The 16199-nt window shown below is 55.5% G+C and overlaps 1 protein-coding gene across 1 annotated transcript; it reads left to right on the plus strand.

Annotated features, from left to right (window-relative positions):
* Positions 1 to 2307: 2307 nt before the first annotated feature.
* Positions 2308 to 12640, plus strand: GHRHR (growth hormone releasing hormone receptor; the record flags this gene model as incomplete). Its single annotated transcript, XM_081146985.1, has 13 exons — positions 2308 to 2364; positions 2764 to 2866; positions 2989 to 3096; positions 3762 to 3859; positions 4891 to 4988; positions 5685 to 5817; positions 7229 to 7382; positions 7665 to 7725; positions 8298 to 8367; positions 9028 to 9119; positions 9661 to 9790; positions 10791 to 10832; positions 12515 to 12640. 13 exons carry the CDS (start codon positions 2308 to 2310, stop codon positions 12638 to 12640), a joined length of 1272 nt encoding a protein of 423 aa, XP_081003111.1.
* Positions 12641 to 16199: the final 3559 nt, after the last annotated feature.

Consider the following 16199-nt stretch of genomic DNA (forward strand, 5'->3'; position numbering starts at 1 on the left):
AATCTTTTATTTATAGTTTTTCTTTTTTATTTAGAAAGTCTCCTTTCTTCTAAGGTCATAAAAACAAATTTCTATCATTGAGGGGAAAAAACCCTTACTTTATTGTTTTATAGTCAGGGCTTTCAAACTTCTAGGCTTTATAGTTCGTAAATGGGAGCCAGAGATCTAACCTTATTTTTTCCACACAAAGACTCGATTGTTCTGACCTTACTTGCTGATGGCTCATCCCGGTTCCGTATCACCGTTAATAATCGCCCACGGTGGGCTAGGCTCTGCAGGAGGCGTTTTATTTGCTTTTCCTTCACCACCTATTCCATCAACCCTACAAAGCAGGGAATCCTCCCCATTTTTCAGGTGGGGAAATTGATCCTCAGAAAGTTTCAATACCTTGCCCAAGGTTGCATAGCTAGAAGGTGGTGGAGGCAGAACTGGAACCCTGAGTAGACACAGGGATAGTTACAGATGGGAATTCAGTGACCCTTCCCTGTTCAGAGGGGACAGTGGGCCAGGGGGAATCCTTGGGGAACATGAACGGTTAGATCAGGGTTTCTTAACCATAGTCCCATTGCCCTTGTGAACGGGATCATTTGCTCTAAGGTGTGGGGGCCCGTCCTGTCCAGTGTAGCGTGTTTAACAGCGTCCCTGGTTACTACCCGTTACACATCAGTAGCACCTTCCCACCCCTCCTTGACCTTGACCCCTGGCTGGGATAATGCAAACTGTCCCCAGGCATTGACAAATGCTCCCTGGGGGATACATTGTTCTGTTAAGAACCACTAGTTCAGGTCATAATAATTATTATGATACACTGTTATGATAATTATTATGATCTGACAATAATATCAATTAGTAACCATCATTAATGCGAATGACGCTGACAGTAATGATCAACAGTGATGAATAACATTTGTCCTTGGGCTCTTGCTGCTTCGTAGCTGAAGGACAGAGGTTCTGGCTTTTTCTCTAAGCGCACCTTCTCAGGGCTCTGCTCTCCCTGCCTGGAGCCCCCGGCCTGCAGCAGAGGCGCTCGCTGCGCGGGTCCCCGCCGCGGGCCGAGCTTCGTGCGTGTGCAGCCTGCCGCATCCTGTTCAAGCCTGTGCCGGGCCGGGGGTCTGGGGCTTGGGGTGGCTCATATTTTCTTTTCAATTTACTTTTCTTCACACCTTGTTGCCAATGAGGACAGGTGGAAACATAAAACCCTGCTGATGCAAACCGGTTACTGGACCCAGATGTGGCGGGGGCGGGGGCCTCATCATTCATGGCTCGTGTCAGCTGTAAACATGTCTAGAGTCACCTGCGTCCAGCCCAGTGAGCTCTGGGGACACCAGTGTCAGCACCTCCCAGGCCCTGGGCCATTGCAATGCGCTTTCAAATCCCCAAATGCTGGGCAAGACCCAGGATATTCAGAACACTGCCTTTAGCTGGTCAACTTGGCTTCCACGTTTTAAGGTGTAAAAGTGTAATAAAAATGATCAGGTAACAAATGTGAAAAATAACTTGAGGGGCTGAGAACGGTCTTGCCCCGTTGGGCATGGCCGGTGCACGAAGGGCTGTGTGAATACCTTTCAGCCTCATTTCTTCCTGTGGCCACGGAGACTTCTGGAAAGACCCTGACCAGCGCCCCCTCAACCCCCATGAAGCCCAGAGCCCTGACATCTGCAGCCTTCCCCTCACCATCCCACCTGGCACCCTTGTGGGGAAAGAAACCAGGTCCTGCCAATATGACACCTGCTTGGCCCGCCCTTGCAGGTGCGTGGTCACCCTCCTTTCCTCAACTCATCTTCCTCTCCAGAGACCCCACTGACACCTTATCCCACCCGACCTGGGTCCCCATAGCCCTGAGCCCACCCTCCAGCCCTGGGATGAGGCTGGGATCACCAACCAAGCTGGGAGCTCCCTGAGGGCTGGTCCATGTCTCTGGCCTCTTCTCTGAGTCTCCTTGTGTGTGTGGGGGGGGGGGCGTCTTTCCACAATGGGCCAGCAGAGTGGTAAAGAATTGACCTCTGGGGCAAGAAGTGTCCTGTAGTTGTCACCTCCCTGGGCCCTCACTATCAGGACAGTCACCCGTGTTGACTTACAAACAGAGAAGAAGGGGGTGGAGGGGCTCAGCCCCTCCCAGCTGGGGACACGGAGTCCCACGCCAGGGCTGGGGCAGAGCTGGGCACAGTGTTCTACAGTCCTGGTGAATATTCAGCTGGTTCTGTCCCCTCTTTTGGCTTCTGCCTACGCAATCAGCTGCCTGGAAAGGGACAGGAGAGGGCCAGGGCTCCGCGAGGCTGGCTGAGGGAGCCCTGCTGAGCTCCCACCATGGACAGCAGGACGTGGGGGGCCTGTATCCTCTGCCTACTGAGCCCATTACCAATTGTGAGTAGCCAGTTCAGATCCTCCTGCTCTGGCTGGGCTCCGGACCCAGGAGCCATGGGGGCATAGGGGGTCCAGCTAGAGCCCAGGGGGTCCCCACTGCCCTTCCCAACTGTAGGAGTCTCTCCCCAACAAGCAGGTGGCACCGTGGCTTGGAGAACTCTTAATACCTGTGGCCCCTTCCCTTCCCTTCCCTTCCCTTCCCTTCCCTTCCCTTCCCTTCCCTTCCCTTCCCTTCCCTTCCCTTCCCTTCCCTTCCCTTCCCTTCCCTTCCCTTCCCTTCCCTTCCCTTCCCTTCCCTTCCCTTCCCTTCCCTTCCCTTCCCTTCCCTTCCCTTCCCTTCCCTTCCCTTCCCTGAAGCACCCAACTGGCTCGGTCCATCCCGTTAACTCTTTCCTGCAGGTACTGGGCCACGTGCACCCAGAGTGTGACTTGATCACCCGGCTGAGAGAGGATGAGAGTGCGTGTCTGCAAGCAGCAGAGGGGATGCCCAACATCACCCTGGGTACGGGCCTTGGAGGAGAGGGGACGGCTTCTTACATTCCTTTGCCCCCCAGCCTCACCTCTCAGGATGCAGGTGGGGCTGTCCCCGGGCTGACTCCACGCTGCTCCCACGCCTCTTTCTAGGCTGCCCCGGGACCTGGGACGGGCTTCTGTGCTGGCCCACGGCGGGCCCTGGCGAGTGGGTGACTCTCCCCTGCCCAGCCTTCTTCTCTTACTTCAGCGCGGAGCCAGGTGAGGCGGGGTGTGGCAGGCAGGGAGGGGCCGTGTTCATCCGGGGGTGCTAGAATGTGGCAGACACATCCCTGGCGGGAGGGCAGGCAGACCTGGATTTACACAACTTCCTTTCCTTCGGGGTGACCTTGGGCAAGTCAGCCTGCCTCCGACCCGACCCTTGGCTTCCTGACCTGTGACCTCGCAGGGGGTGAGGGTTAGTGAGCAGAGCAGGGAGGTGCTAGACCCAGGGCCTCACTCTCTGGATGTTAGCCGGAGGGCTGTCTGTGCCAAGATGCCCCCAGCTGCCTAATGCGGGGGGGGGGGGCACTGCTCTGCCTCCACTCCCTGGCCTGGGTGTCTGGGGTGGGCAGTCCCCCCAGGAGCAGGGAGGGCCTACTTTCTCCCCCTGCCCTGAGGACCCTGGGAGCCCAACTCATGACTCTGCCTCCCAAGAGAACGATTCTCTCTGTTTAACAGATGGGAACTCTGAGGCTGGCTGGGAGGGCCCCAGAATGTGCCCCAGGCAGGACCTGGAACCCAGGCCTTTGGAGAGCAGGCTCCCCTCTCTCTGCCACCTACAGGGGCTGTGCGTGCAGCCTGCCAGGGCCACCCTATGGCCATGGCTCCCCCATCCCTCCCGGGGTTGGGGGGGAAGCTGCTTCCCACCTCCTCTTGCCCCCCAGGCGCAGTGAAGCGGGATTGCACCATCGTGGGCTGGTCCGAGCCCTTCCCGCCCTATCCTGTGGCCTGCCCGGTGCCCCTGGAGCTGCTGACAGAAGAGGTAGGAGGCATCTTGAAGGCAAGGCCTCAGTGGATGTCTGTGTGGGGGCTGCATGTCCATTGCAGCCAGCAGGTTGGAACAGCAGTTACAGCAGATGCCCAGAAGGTGCCAGTGCCTGGAAGAGGGGTCTTTTGCTAATCTGCTCAAGTGTGGCAGGTGGGCCACATGGCTAGGAGGGTGGGGACGAGAGGGCAGGGTAGGAGATGCGCTGGTCACCATCTCCTTGGTGTGCCCTCTCTGTGCCCAGGCCTCCAGGGCAGGGAGTCTTGGGTGGTTCCAGGTGATCCTGGGCCAGCTCCTGCCCCGTCTAGTCGGGCTGTGGAGCAGTGAGCTTGGCTGTGCTGGGGGCAAAAGGGAAACTCCTGCCCAGAAGTGGCCACAGTCACCCTTACTGTAGCTGGCACTCCCCCCACCTCCGAATTGAGCGGGGCTTTTTCGAGGTGCCTCCACGCCCATAACCCCATATCTCTCCCCTAGCCCTGCAGGGTAAAGCATGAGTCTGGCCATTTTTCAGGTGAAAAGACCGAGTCAGAGGGCCCGTGATTGCTCCCATTCTCCTCTTGAACCCCTGTCTCTGTCTCTGGGGTCCAAGCTGGACCTTGACTGATCCAAACACTTGACCAGAGAAGGAGCTTTTCCTTATGGTTGTCGCTGGCTGTCCCCTTTATTTGAGGACATCTTGTTCCCAAGCTGACACGCAAGCTGGATGTCAATAAACAAGCCCAATTTCCTCCTGGGCCTCTATGGTTCCCCAGGGATGCGGCGTTGCTGCTCCCGCCCCATCCAGCCCCGAGCAGGGGGAACGAAGCACCCCTGTCCCCACCCCTCTGTCAGCAGCAGAGGGTCAAGCAGAGGACAGGTTAAAAACAAACGCTTCAGTTCACCGAGGGAGCTTCCCGTGGTCCCCTTGGCACTCCTGGCCCCAGGTGGGGAGTTTCGGGGGAGAACTGAGACCGTCACCTGCTAGATTGCTGAGCCCCCCTTTCCCCAGAGGCACCGTCTCTGAGACTTTCTGTCTCCCCTCTCCCCAGAAATCTTACTTCTCCACGGTGAAGATCATCTACACCCTGGGCCACAGCATCTCGATCGTGGCCCTCCTGGTGGCCATTGCCATCCTGGTTGCTCTCAGGTTCGCACCTGCACCCCCGCCCCAGACCCTTTGCTCCCCCGTCCTGGTTATGCAGGAGGTCCCCAGACCTAGGCCACGGCCGTTTCTAGCTGCCCCCTTCCTTCGCCCACGGGTAGACCCTCCCGGGACTCCCGCCCAGATCTACACCGTGGCTCACGGGGAGCTTATTCTATATGCATGTGCTGCCTGCCTGCTTTCTTCTCCACGCATCTGCAGCTGTCCAAACTCAAAGCCCAGCTCCCACCCTCTTCTAAGAATCTTCGTTGCCTCCTCCATGCAGCCCTTCTTGACTGTTTCAACCCTTTGACCATTGGCCCTTTTAAGCTCCCCACTCCCCCCACCAGACTTTAGGGTTTGAGCCCCAGGACCTGGCCTGTGCTGTTCTCTGTCCACGGGGATGAGCCTCGTCTCCACAATCACCCAGGAGGCTCCGCTGGGCAATGTCCTGCTATTTCTGCCTCTGTCCCCAGACTATGAGCTCCCTGGAGGCAGAGACTGGAGTTCTCTGTCCCCTCACCTCTGAGCCCTGGGCAGTGGTTAGTCAGCTGTCCTGCAAGGCTAAAACTCAAGGTCAGCCCAACCCCGTTTAATAACTCCTTAGTCCAAGCCAATTCAGCTCCTCCCCTTCCCCACTCAGCCTCCCACACCTGCCCTCCTCCATCTCCCATCTGTCCCGCACCCCTCCCACCCCCGCAGGAGGCTCCACTGCCCCCGGAACTACATCCACACTCAGCTGTTCACCACCTTCATCCTCAAGGCCGGGGCCGTGATCCTAAAGGACACCACCCTCCTCCACGGCGAGAACACGGACCACTGCAGCCTCTCCACTGTAACAGCCGTGGGTGGGGGGCGCTGGGCGGGTGGGCGCGGAGGCCCGGGTAGACACCTCCAGGCGCCTGCCCCAGCCTGGCAGCCCTGTTGGCTAACCCGGGCTCTGGCATGGCCCCTGCCTTCCCACCCAGGTCCTAGAGCTGCCAGTTACGGACCCTGGTGCCCATCCATGTCATTTCCCGCATTCCACTCCATGCCACGTGGCACCTCCCATCCCATATGCCACCCTAGACCATGCACCTCGCCCAGTCTTTCCTTCCACCCGCCCTCGAGCACAGCTTGTCTGGGATGGGTGTGGGTATGTGAGGGGTGGCCTGAGTTAGTACCTCCCTCCTAGGACACAGAATGCACCAGATTATGGGGGCACCGGGCGAAGGGAGCTGAGAGCTGGGAGAGACCAAGAGGGGCTTCAGGAGGGAGATGGCTTGGGAGCTGGGTGGGCAGCAATGACGGAGCAGGGGAGCGGGGACACGGTATCTGGAAGGACCAGGGTGAATGAACTTGTGCCCAGGAGAACCTGGGGCCTGTCCAAGAAACTGGGAAGCCATCATGGGGGAGGGGAGGTGGGAGAATTGGAGGAGACTGAAAATGAAAGAAAGAAGGGCGGACTGTGGGGGCCCCGCCCTTAGAAGGTGCTCGAAGGCTGTGCTAGAACTGAACAGACAAGTAAAGAGCAAACCAAGCGATGACCTGAATTAATGAATGAAAGGAAGATGAATAACAATGTCTATTGAGCACTTACGTGCTGGGTCTATCACTAACTGCTTTGCATGTATCATCGCCTTTTCTTTCCTACGTGTTTCCATTTTAGTCCCATTTGTAGATGAGGGACAGTTGGCAATGTCATCAGCTGCTTAGTGGTGGGACTGGGGCCAAGCCTGGGTCATGTGAGTTCAGAGGTGGTGCTCCTCACCCCTGGCAGATGAATGAGTCCTGCAGGGATGGATGAGGGCGTGGACGGGGCATGGTCAGGGAAGACTCCCTGGAGGAAGTGGCCTTTGAACTAGACTTTGAAAGATGCATGGACTTTGGCTGGACAGAGCTGTGCATGAGTCAATGGTGTTCCCTGTCCACAGCTCTAGGGACTGACTTGAGCTCAGGAGAGATGTGATGAAAGTGAAAGTAGCAGCAATCATACAGTTTCTGTTTAGTCCCTATGGCGAGGCCATAGGTACTGGAAGTTTTCCTTCTACAAATGAACAGCTAAGGAGAAGGGAAGTGAGCCAGCTAATAGGTGGTCAATTTGAACCCAGGGCATCGGATCCCACATATGTGCTCTTAACAGCCACATTATATTACTGCAGCCCCTCTGCGGCAGCCAGCGTGGAGGGGGCCTGCGTGGGGTAGGGAGACTTGAGTGGGCTCCCATGGGTGTCCCAGCTCTGAAGCACCCAGTCCCCGGCCCGCAGGTTCTGTGCAAGGTCTCTGTAGCCACCTGCCACTTCGCCACCATGACCAACTTCAGCTGGCTGTTGGCAGAAGCTGTCTACTTGACCTGCCTCTTGGCCTCCACGTTGCACAGCACCAGGAGAACCTTCTGGTGGCTGGTTCTCGCTAGCTGGGGTGAGTCCCGAAGGCTGGATTGGGGGGGCAGCATGGGTGAGGTGGAGGGCTGCAAATGCCCAGAGAGCTCACACAAAGATCCCCTTAGCTCAGTGACAGTGACCAGAGAGGGGAGGGGATATTGGTAGCCCTACAGCAAATTGTTGGAGGAGGCACCTCTGGGCTCTCGCCTGATCCCACCTTCACTGTGTCCTGTGTGGTGGGCAGTGGTGGTGGGATGTGGGAGCAGGTCTTCGAGCCAAAGATGTAGACCCCTCCCTCGTGTCCCCTCTTACCCCACAGGGTTTCCCCTGCTCTTCACTGGCACATGGGTGGGCTGCAAGTTGGCCTTCGAGGATGCTGCGTGAGTTTGGGTGACCTCATTACACCCGTCCCAAGTCCCCAGGGGGCGTGGGCTGGACAGTCAGGCAAGGTGGCTGTTCTCCAGGCTGGGGAGGAGGAGGAGCCCGGTCCTGCCTTCAGGGTCTCCCAGGCTGGGAGGGGTGGTAGATGTGGAGGCCGTCCATGGATAGCGCAGGAGGAATAGGAACCTGGGTGGGAAGGGGCCTCAGATTCTTAGGACTTTGGGGCTCAGGGAGAGTTGGGGGGAGGGACTGGTGTTAGTGGGGGCCTCCTGGAACAGGGGAAGTGTTGGGGCCAGCAAGAAATCAGCAAGCAGACTGACTTTCCAGAAGCTTATCCATCTAGGTAGAGAGAATAGGTGAGCCCAGCATGGATGGGGGCACCCCTCTAAAAGGGACCCAACTCTCTGAAAGGCAAGATAGGCTGCATGGGAGGTGAGGAGGGGGAGGGGGAGGTTCCAGTGCCAGAGCCAGGAGCCAGGAGGCGGGGAGGTAGAGGGTGGGGAGAAGGGAGGTGCACGGGGTTACCACGGAAAAGGGCACCAGCCTCTGTCCTGGCCTGTCCTCTCCCTAGGTGCTGGGACCTGAACGACAGCTCCCCCTACTGGTGGATCATCAAAGGGCCCATCGTCTTCTCTGTTGGGGTCAGTCCCTGGGGCCAGTGTCCCTGCTTTATTCAGCCAACCTCCCTGGGTCCACCGAGGGGCCCTACATAGTAGGAAACACGACTCCAGGCTGTGAGGCCCCCTCTGGACCTCAATCCTATTGGTAAAACCAGGGGGTGGTCTCAACCAGCGCTCGGGCCCCTTCTAGGATGAATCTGGTGCTCTGGTTAGAGCTCATCTACTACGGCACTGAGAGGCTGGGTGCGCAGGGGTGGGGGGGACCGCTGCACTTGAAACCCACCACCTGCTCCCACAAGGAAACAGGGCGGCCAGGACTGCTTTGCATGGCCTTGGCAAATGTGCCCATTTTCCCAATTTCACAATGGTGCAAAATGAAGGCCAGTGCTTTCCCAAGAGCCCCTGGGAGCTACTGAATGCAGATGTCAAGGCCTGGCCTCCTACCCTTGGTCCCAGGATGGAAGGGGGAGGGGGACCCTGAGCCACTGCCCTCTGAAGTTGGCTCGTGGGGCCTCCCCGTCTCCAGGATACACATTCTAAAGCAATGATCTGTGCATTCATCCACCTGCACAGCCCTGTGTCTCAAGGACTTGGGGTTTCTGGTTGCCAAAGAGCCCCACCACATGCCACCAGGGCCACCCCCTGACCCTTGCTTCCACCTTTCTGCACATCTATTTCCAGGTGAACTTTGGGCTTTTTCTCAATATTATTCGCATCCTGCTGAGGAAACTGGAGCCAGCTCAGGGCAGCCTCCACACCCAGTCTCAGTACTGGTAACTTGCACACATGTATTGGGGGGTTCTGGGACATAACTGCAGCAGGAGTCAGTGTGGCTCTGTTTTATTCATGATCCTGGCCCATGTTCCTCCCTGTGTTCCCAGAGCCCGAACAGATCTGGTCCCTGTCTTCCAGGAGACCATAGGATGGGAAGGATAGAGGCCCCAAATGTCCAGTTACCAGGCCAAATAGACAAATGAGCATGGGGATCAATTTCTGTGAGAGCCTGCAGGGGGAGATCCTTTCTAGATAGGGGGTGGGGATGGGATATGGTCAGGGAAGACTTCCTGGAGGAAGTGGTCTTTGAACTGGACTTTGAAACATGCATAGACTTTGACTGGAGTAAACTGAGACAAGCATTTGGCACAGAGAATAGCAGGATCCTGAGGCCCAAAGTAAGGAAGTACAGGGCACATGTGGGGGGATGGAGTTTGCTGGGTAGAGTTGACATGCGGAGCTGGTGGAAAGTGGAGCAGGGGGGGCAGGTGGGAGTTTGCGATTCTAGCCTTGGAGCATGAGGCTTCTCCTCTATTGCAGGCGCCTCTCTAAGTCAACCCTTCTCCTCATCCCGCTGTTTGGAATCCACTACATCGTCTTCAACTTCCTGCCCGACAGCGCTGGCCTGGGCATCCGCCTCCCCCTGGAGCTGGGGCTGGGCTCCTTTCAGGTGAGGCCCGCAGGTACTCCTTCCCTCGGAGTCCTTGGCCGGAGGAAAATGCTGCCACCACAGGCTTGATTGGCTTCATGGTAAAGTGAGGGCTGCTGGCTGGTTATTCTTCCTCCTGGCCCCTCATCTATTTATTCAACTATTTGTCCGTTTTCCATCTGTCCATCTTCCTGTTCATTCAACTATGCTGTATCTACCTACCCACCCATCTACCCATCCATCCACCCATCCATCCACCCACTCATCCATCCATCCATCCACCCACCCACCCACCTATCTATCCACCTACCCATCTACTCATCCATCGGTCCATCCATCTATCTATCCATCCACTCATCCATCCATCCACTTATCTATCCACCTACACATCTATTCATCCATCCACCAATCCATCCATTCATCCATTCATCCACAAATCCACAAATCCATCCATCCATCCATCCATCCATCCATCCATCCATCCATCCATCCATCCATCCATCCACAAATCCACAAATCCATCCATCCATCCATCCATCCATCCATCCATCCATCCATCCATCCATCCATCCACCAATCCATCCATCCATCCATCCATCCATCCATCCATCCATCCATCCATCCATCCATCCATCCATCCACCCATCCACCTACCCATCCATCCACCCATCCACCTACCCATCCATCCATCCATCCATCCATCCATCCATCCATCCATCCATCCAATCTATTCAATATTTACTCAGCACCTATCATATGCCAGGCTCTGTGCTCAGTGCTGGGGGATGCACAGGTAAAGAAAATCAGAGACATAAGACCAACAGTGCAGATGACAGGCTTGCTATAATGATTACATGAGACAATAGGCTGGCACGTAGTAAGTGATGCAGCTAACTTCCCTTTGTCTCAAAGACCTGGCTCAAGCCACAGCCTGAGGGTGGGAGGTGGGGGGAAAGGTAGCAGAAACACCTTGAGGCCAGGCCAAGCTATTCTGATGGGGTCCTTTCTCTCTGGTCCCCAGGGCTTCATTGTTGCCACTCTGTATTGCTTCCTCAACCAAGAGGTATGTGGCTTTGCAGCTATCCTTACTCATCGCCTTCCCTCCCACCAGTCCCAGGGCCTCTGTCGTCTGTTCACACTCTGTCAATCCCAGCTCAGGCCAAACCCTGACTCCTGTGATCCTCTGTAGGAGTCTGTCCTGAGCTTCTGGATCAAGCTGGACCTGAATGCTTCCTGTAAACATCTTTTACCCCTCCCTCCTCTGGGCTGGGCCACGTTTACTCTCCATTCTGCAAGGGGTGGGGGAAGCCTTTTAGGATCAGAAGAGGGATCCAGGGGTGGCTCTGTGTTCCTAAAAATGAACAAAAAGGGAGAGTGGGAGAGGGAATAAGCCAGCCCCAGAAGAAAGAGCAAAGAGACAGAGGAACCGAGAAAGCCAGAGGTAGATATACAGAGACCTAAGGAAAAAGAGTTGGGTGCAGAAACAGGGGGGACCAGGGACACTGAGAGAGAGCGAGAGGGAACATGGACGAGAGACACACAAAGAGCAGCCCAAATAGGTGGACACGCATGGAGTAGACGGAATAGGCGGTGTGGATGCACATGTAGAAATAGGGAAAGGCGGCGGAGGAGCCAGTTAAAGCATCCCACCCAGAAGGCACCTTGCATGCTTTCCTTAGGACAGGCTTGCTTTGCGGGGAGAAGCTGGAGATCAGAGCCCGGTGCCCAGCCAGCCAGGCCCCGCGCTATGGGCTCCCTCTAGTGGCCATGGGTTTGTTGCGGGCTCGGCCTTCTGCGGCAGACCCGGGTGCATGTGCCTGTCCCCCAGCTCTGGGGCGCTGCTCTCCCCTCACCTGCTACATCTGACTGGCTCTCTCTCCTCTGATAGTCTTTGCTCACACCCCAGACTCTAGCTGATGGGCCCTGGGGATGCAGGGAGAGGCAAGGAACAGCCCTGGCTGAGGCCGATGGGCCCTGAGAAAGGGGATTCCACAGAGAGTTGTAAAGGACTCTGTGCCGGGAAGCATTGTTGGGGACCAGGGAGTTACATACTTCTGGGGATGGGGAGCTCACTATCTCTATAGCTCTTTCTGTTGTCAGACAGCTCACCTGATGCTGGACAGAAACCTGTTTCCCTTTTGTCTCTCACCACAGCCTAATTCAGCTCTGTCAGGCAGGCCACAGCCTCAGGTCCCTCCACCCCGACAGCCCCTTGGAGATGTGAAGATACAGACATTTCCTCCTGCACCTCCGAGGCTATTTTTCTTTCAGTTGCTCTCAGTCTCCTCAACTGCAGATCCTCAGGCAAAGTGTGGGGTCCTCTCACCCTTTAGGTCGTGTCTGCTGGACAGGTTTCCCAGTGGCCACAGTTCAGCTCAGTGGGCCACAGAAGGGCTGAACCCCAGAGCAGGGGATTATCTAAGCTATTCATGGGGGACAGAATAGTTATCTCGCCAGAAACTCAAGAAAACACCCAGAAATGTCTTTATCTGGGCCCAGACAAAGGCAGTGCTAAAACATAGAGAAAGGAGCTAAAGGGAATGTCCAGAAATATATACAGGAAGGAGGAAGTAGTATCCTTCAGAGGCAGTACTTAGCAGAGGCTGTGGCCAACCATGGCTTCTGCTGCCCCAGGCACCCCTGTCCGTTTCTCTTGCATGGTCTCTCCCCACACTCTCAGGCCCCTGGGACTGAGTAAAGAGTGGCAGCAGGACCTTTCTCACATTTCCCCCCTTGTCCCTGGAGGTGAGGACTGAGCTCTCACGGAGATGGCATGGCCACAACCCTGAGCTTCTGCCAGCCCGGAGGACTCACGCCAGGTGGACAGTGCCCTTCCGCTCGGGGACTAAGGTGCTGACATCTGTGTGCTAGGCCGGCTACATCCCCTGCCTGGAGGCTACGCCTGAACTTGGGCAGCTACAGATGGTCCACCACGTTCCAGAGGAGTGGGACCAAGGCCACCTGGGAGCCCGCAGTTCACACGGCCACCCAGGCTGGGCAGGGCCCTGGGCAGGGCATCCTTTCTTCGCTGTCCTGTCCCTGACACTTCCCCTAGGTCCCCGTGTGTCTAACCCAGGTTCCCTGGTTCCTCTGTCTCTGTTCTTCTCATGTGCCTCTTCCCAGCGTCTGGGCCGTAGCTCGAGGCCAGAGGAGCCAATAAACTTGTAGACGAGTAGATCCCCATGTGAGTGGATGCCCCTGCCTTGCAGGTGAGGGATCGGCCGCCTCACTCAGATCTCTGGGGCACGGCGCACGCGTCGTTCCTCAGTCCATGCGACATCACCATCATTTATTTGCCTGTGCAGGGATCTCCTGTTTAATTTATTTTAACATGAATTCTCCTTTGTTTCCACCTCCACTCCCATTGCCCTCCTCCCACAGGCAAACATTCCAATGTGTTCAACGTGAACATTTGTGTTTCTTGTGAAATACGCAGTGTTTTCGCTCACACACACGCGGCCCGTTACGTGCCTGACACGCTGCTTAGGGCGCCTCTCCCCTTCGCGCTGGGTTTTAAGAGATCTCCCTGGTGCCGCGCTCATCCGGCCCCTTGATTTGCCAGCTGTCTGGTGCCACATGGTGCCACCTCCCATGGGTGACCTGCCCTGTGTCCCCCTCCCTCCAGGTGAATGCTCACAGGCCCCTTATGGGCCTGTGAGTAGACGTGCCCCGGTCATGGTTAGAGCTTTTCTTAGTGTGACAGAGCGACAGATTGCGCTGCAGATGCCTGCAGAGTCTCCGCTCCCTCCAGCAGCGCCGCTAACACTTGGCAGTACCCAGCGTCTTAACGTTTGCAAGTCAGACGGGTGTAAAGTGGCATCTCAGTTGTTTTCATTTGCATTTCTCTGGTGACTAGTGAGTGAGCCACTCTCCTTGGGCCTGTTAGCCTTTTGGGTTAATGCTTCTGGAAATGGCTTAGGTCCATCCATTTGTATATTTTCTTTTCGAGTGGAGCTGAGTCAGTTCTAGGTCTCTCTCATATGTCATCTCCATTGTGTGCCTTCTTGTGCCCCCGGCCTGATGCGGCCCCTGATGTCACACAGCGTCATGGTCCATCCCTTGCCCACCCTGTCCCTTGGCAGGAGGGAGGAAAATGAGGGAGATTGCAGGACAGAGAACTAGCAGAAATGGACGCTGAGGTCAGAACGAGGTCTCTCCCTTTCTTGGTCTGCGCAAAGCAGATCTCCCTGCACGCTTGGCCCCATTCCCTGGCCCCAGGAAGCCTCCCCTGCCATCCCCTCTGACGGACACCCTCCTGCCTAGTCATGGAGTCCTAGTGAAAAGAGGTGCGGCCGCAGGAAACCCAAGGTCACACTGGGGCCGTGCTGCCCAACAGCCCAGCACCTTCCTGGTCACACCAATGTCAAGGTGCACCCCAGGCTAAAAACCCTATCGTGCGTTCCTTCCTTCAGCCTCGGATCACGAGAGAAATTCGTACTCATTGCGGGGCATTTGGGAGACAGAGAAGGGATTAAAAAAGAAAATAAAAGTCATCCCCAACCTCATTACCCAGAGACAATTACCATTGATATTTTTGTATGTTTTCTGAAAACATTTTTTCTGTACATTTTTGAAACATCTGGGATCATATGATATTTATAAATTTGTGTCTTGTTTCTTATGCTTAAAAGTAACATACACAATTTAAAAATGCCCCAGTGAGTCCATGAAGAGATGCTCGATATCATTAGTCATTGGGAAAACCACAGTCAATGACAAAACCGCAGTGAGATACCGTTTCACACCTGCCAGGACGGCTGCAATGAGCAAATGGGCAAAAACAAGAGTTGATGAGGGTGTGGAGAAATCGGCGCTCTCATATGTTGCTGGTGGGAGTGTCGAAGGGTGCAGTTGCTTTGGCAAAAAGCCTGGCAGTGCCTCAAAAAGTCCACCAATGGGTTCCTGTAGGGCCCAGCAGACCCACTCCTTGGTGTGCAGGTAAAAGAACTGAACCCACGTGTCTATACAGAGACTTGCACATGAGTGTTTATAGCCGCATCACTCGTAATTGCCAAATGTCCATCGATTGGTGGATGGATGAACAAAATGAGGCATATCCACGCAGACTATTATTCTATAATAAAAGGAATGAAATGCTGACACAGGGTGCAATATGGATGAGCCCCGGAAACATTTCGCTAAGTGAGAGAAGTTAGCCACAGAAGGCCACATAGTGTGTGGTTCCATTTACGTGAAATGTCCAGAATAGGTAGATCCACAGAGATAGACGATAGATTAGAAGTTTCCAGCTGGTGGGAGGAGGGGGCAATGGGGGCTGATTGCTGACGGGTACCGGGCTTCTTTCAGGGGTGACGAAATGTTCTACAATTAGCTAGTGGTGATGGTCGCACGCTCTGCGAACGTGGTAAAACCACGGAGTCGTGCACTTTAAGCAGGTGAAATTTATGACGTGGATTATATCTCACTAAAATTGTCACCAAAAAGAGTAAGTGGATGGCTGCTGCAGAGCACTTGCCAACCTTTGTTCTGCTGCGTAATTTGTGAAGTCTGTATATGTTTTTTATTTAGCTAATAATTATGCATCAAATCTATCGGTGGAGGTTGCTCCCAATTTTTTAAATAAATAGTCGTGATTAACTTTCTTGCATACAATTCTTCGTGTGCATCTCAAAGAGATAAAAATTCTGAATGAACTCTGAGACCTACAAATTTTGAGCAGATGTCATTCGCATGATAAGTCTTTTAATTCCTGTTGGCAAATTGCCTCCGGGAAGAGCTGGCCCAGGTGTGTCGGATAAGCCACGTAAGGGAGCTGGTTTCTACATCGTTAGGATCATTAATGTCTGTCAGCCTGATAGGGGTGTTAGTGAGTAGTTAGCAGTCAGGGGTTAGTGTCAGTTGGTAGTTAGCGGTCAGTGTTTGCAGCGAGTTCGTGGTGGTGACCAGCAGTAGCAGTTCGCTCATGCGACTTGTCTGTCCCTTCCCTAGAGGCTTCATCTGTGGCTGGGAGTTGGCTCCTTGCTTCGTTCTGGTTCAACCGGAGCCTCCAATTCCTGCCCTTGTCTAGTCTCTTCCACTGAGGCTACAGTGAGGGTTCCGGGCCGGTCCCTTGACTGGCAAACCCCACCCTCCTCCAGGGGCCCAGCACACCCCTGCGCGGCTGGCCGTAAGGAGTCAGTCAGTAGGTGACTTCCAGGACTCTTCAGCGGGACGTGGGATCGCGGGCAGCGGGGCCGTTGAGATGAGCAAAGCTCAACTTCGCCACGAGGTGGCAGAACGACCCGGCCGAGGACCCTGGCGGGGCTGACCGGTGCTCCCTGGCTGAGCCCCAGGCCCTGGGCAGGGTTCTGAGCAGAGCAGGTCCCCCAGGGCCCCTGGCTCTGTGCAGGGAAAGCAAATTTCCCATCGCCCACTGCAGCCTCCTCCTGGGGCCTCCACTCAGGTCCTGGAAGGAATTTCCTAAAGGGAA

This window comes from Miniopterus schreibersii (genome assembly GCF_964146895.1).
Source record: "Miniopterus schreibersii genome assembly, chromosome: 9".
Lineage (NCBI taxonomy): Eukaryota > Metazoa > Chordata > Mammalia > Chiroptera > Miniopteridae > Miniopterus > Miniopterus schreibersii.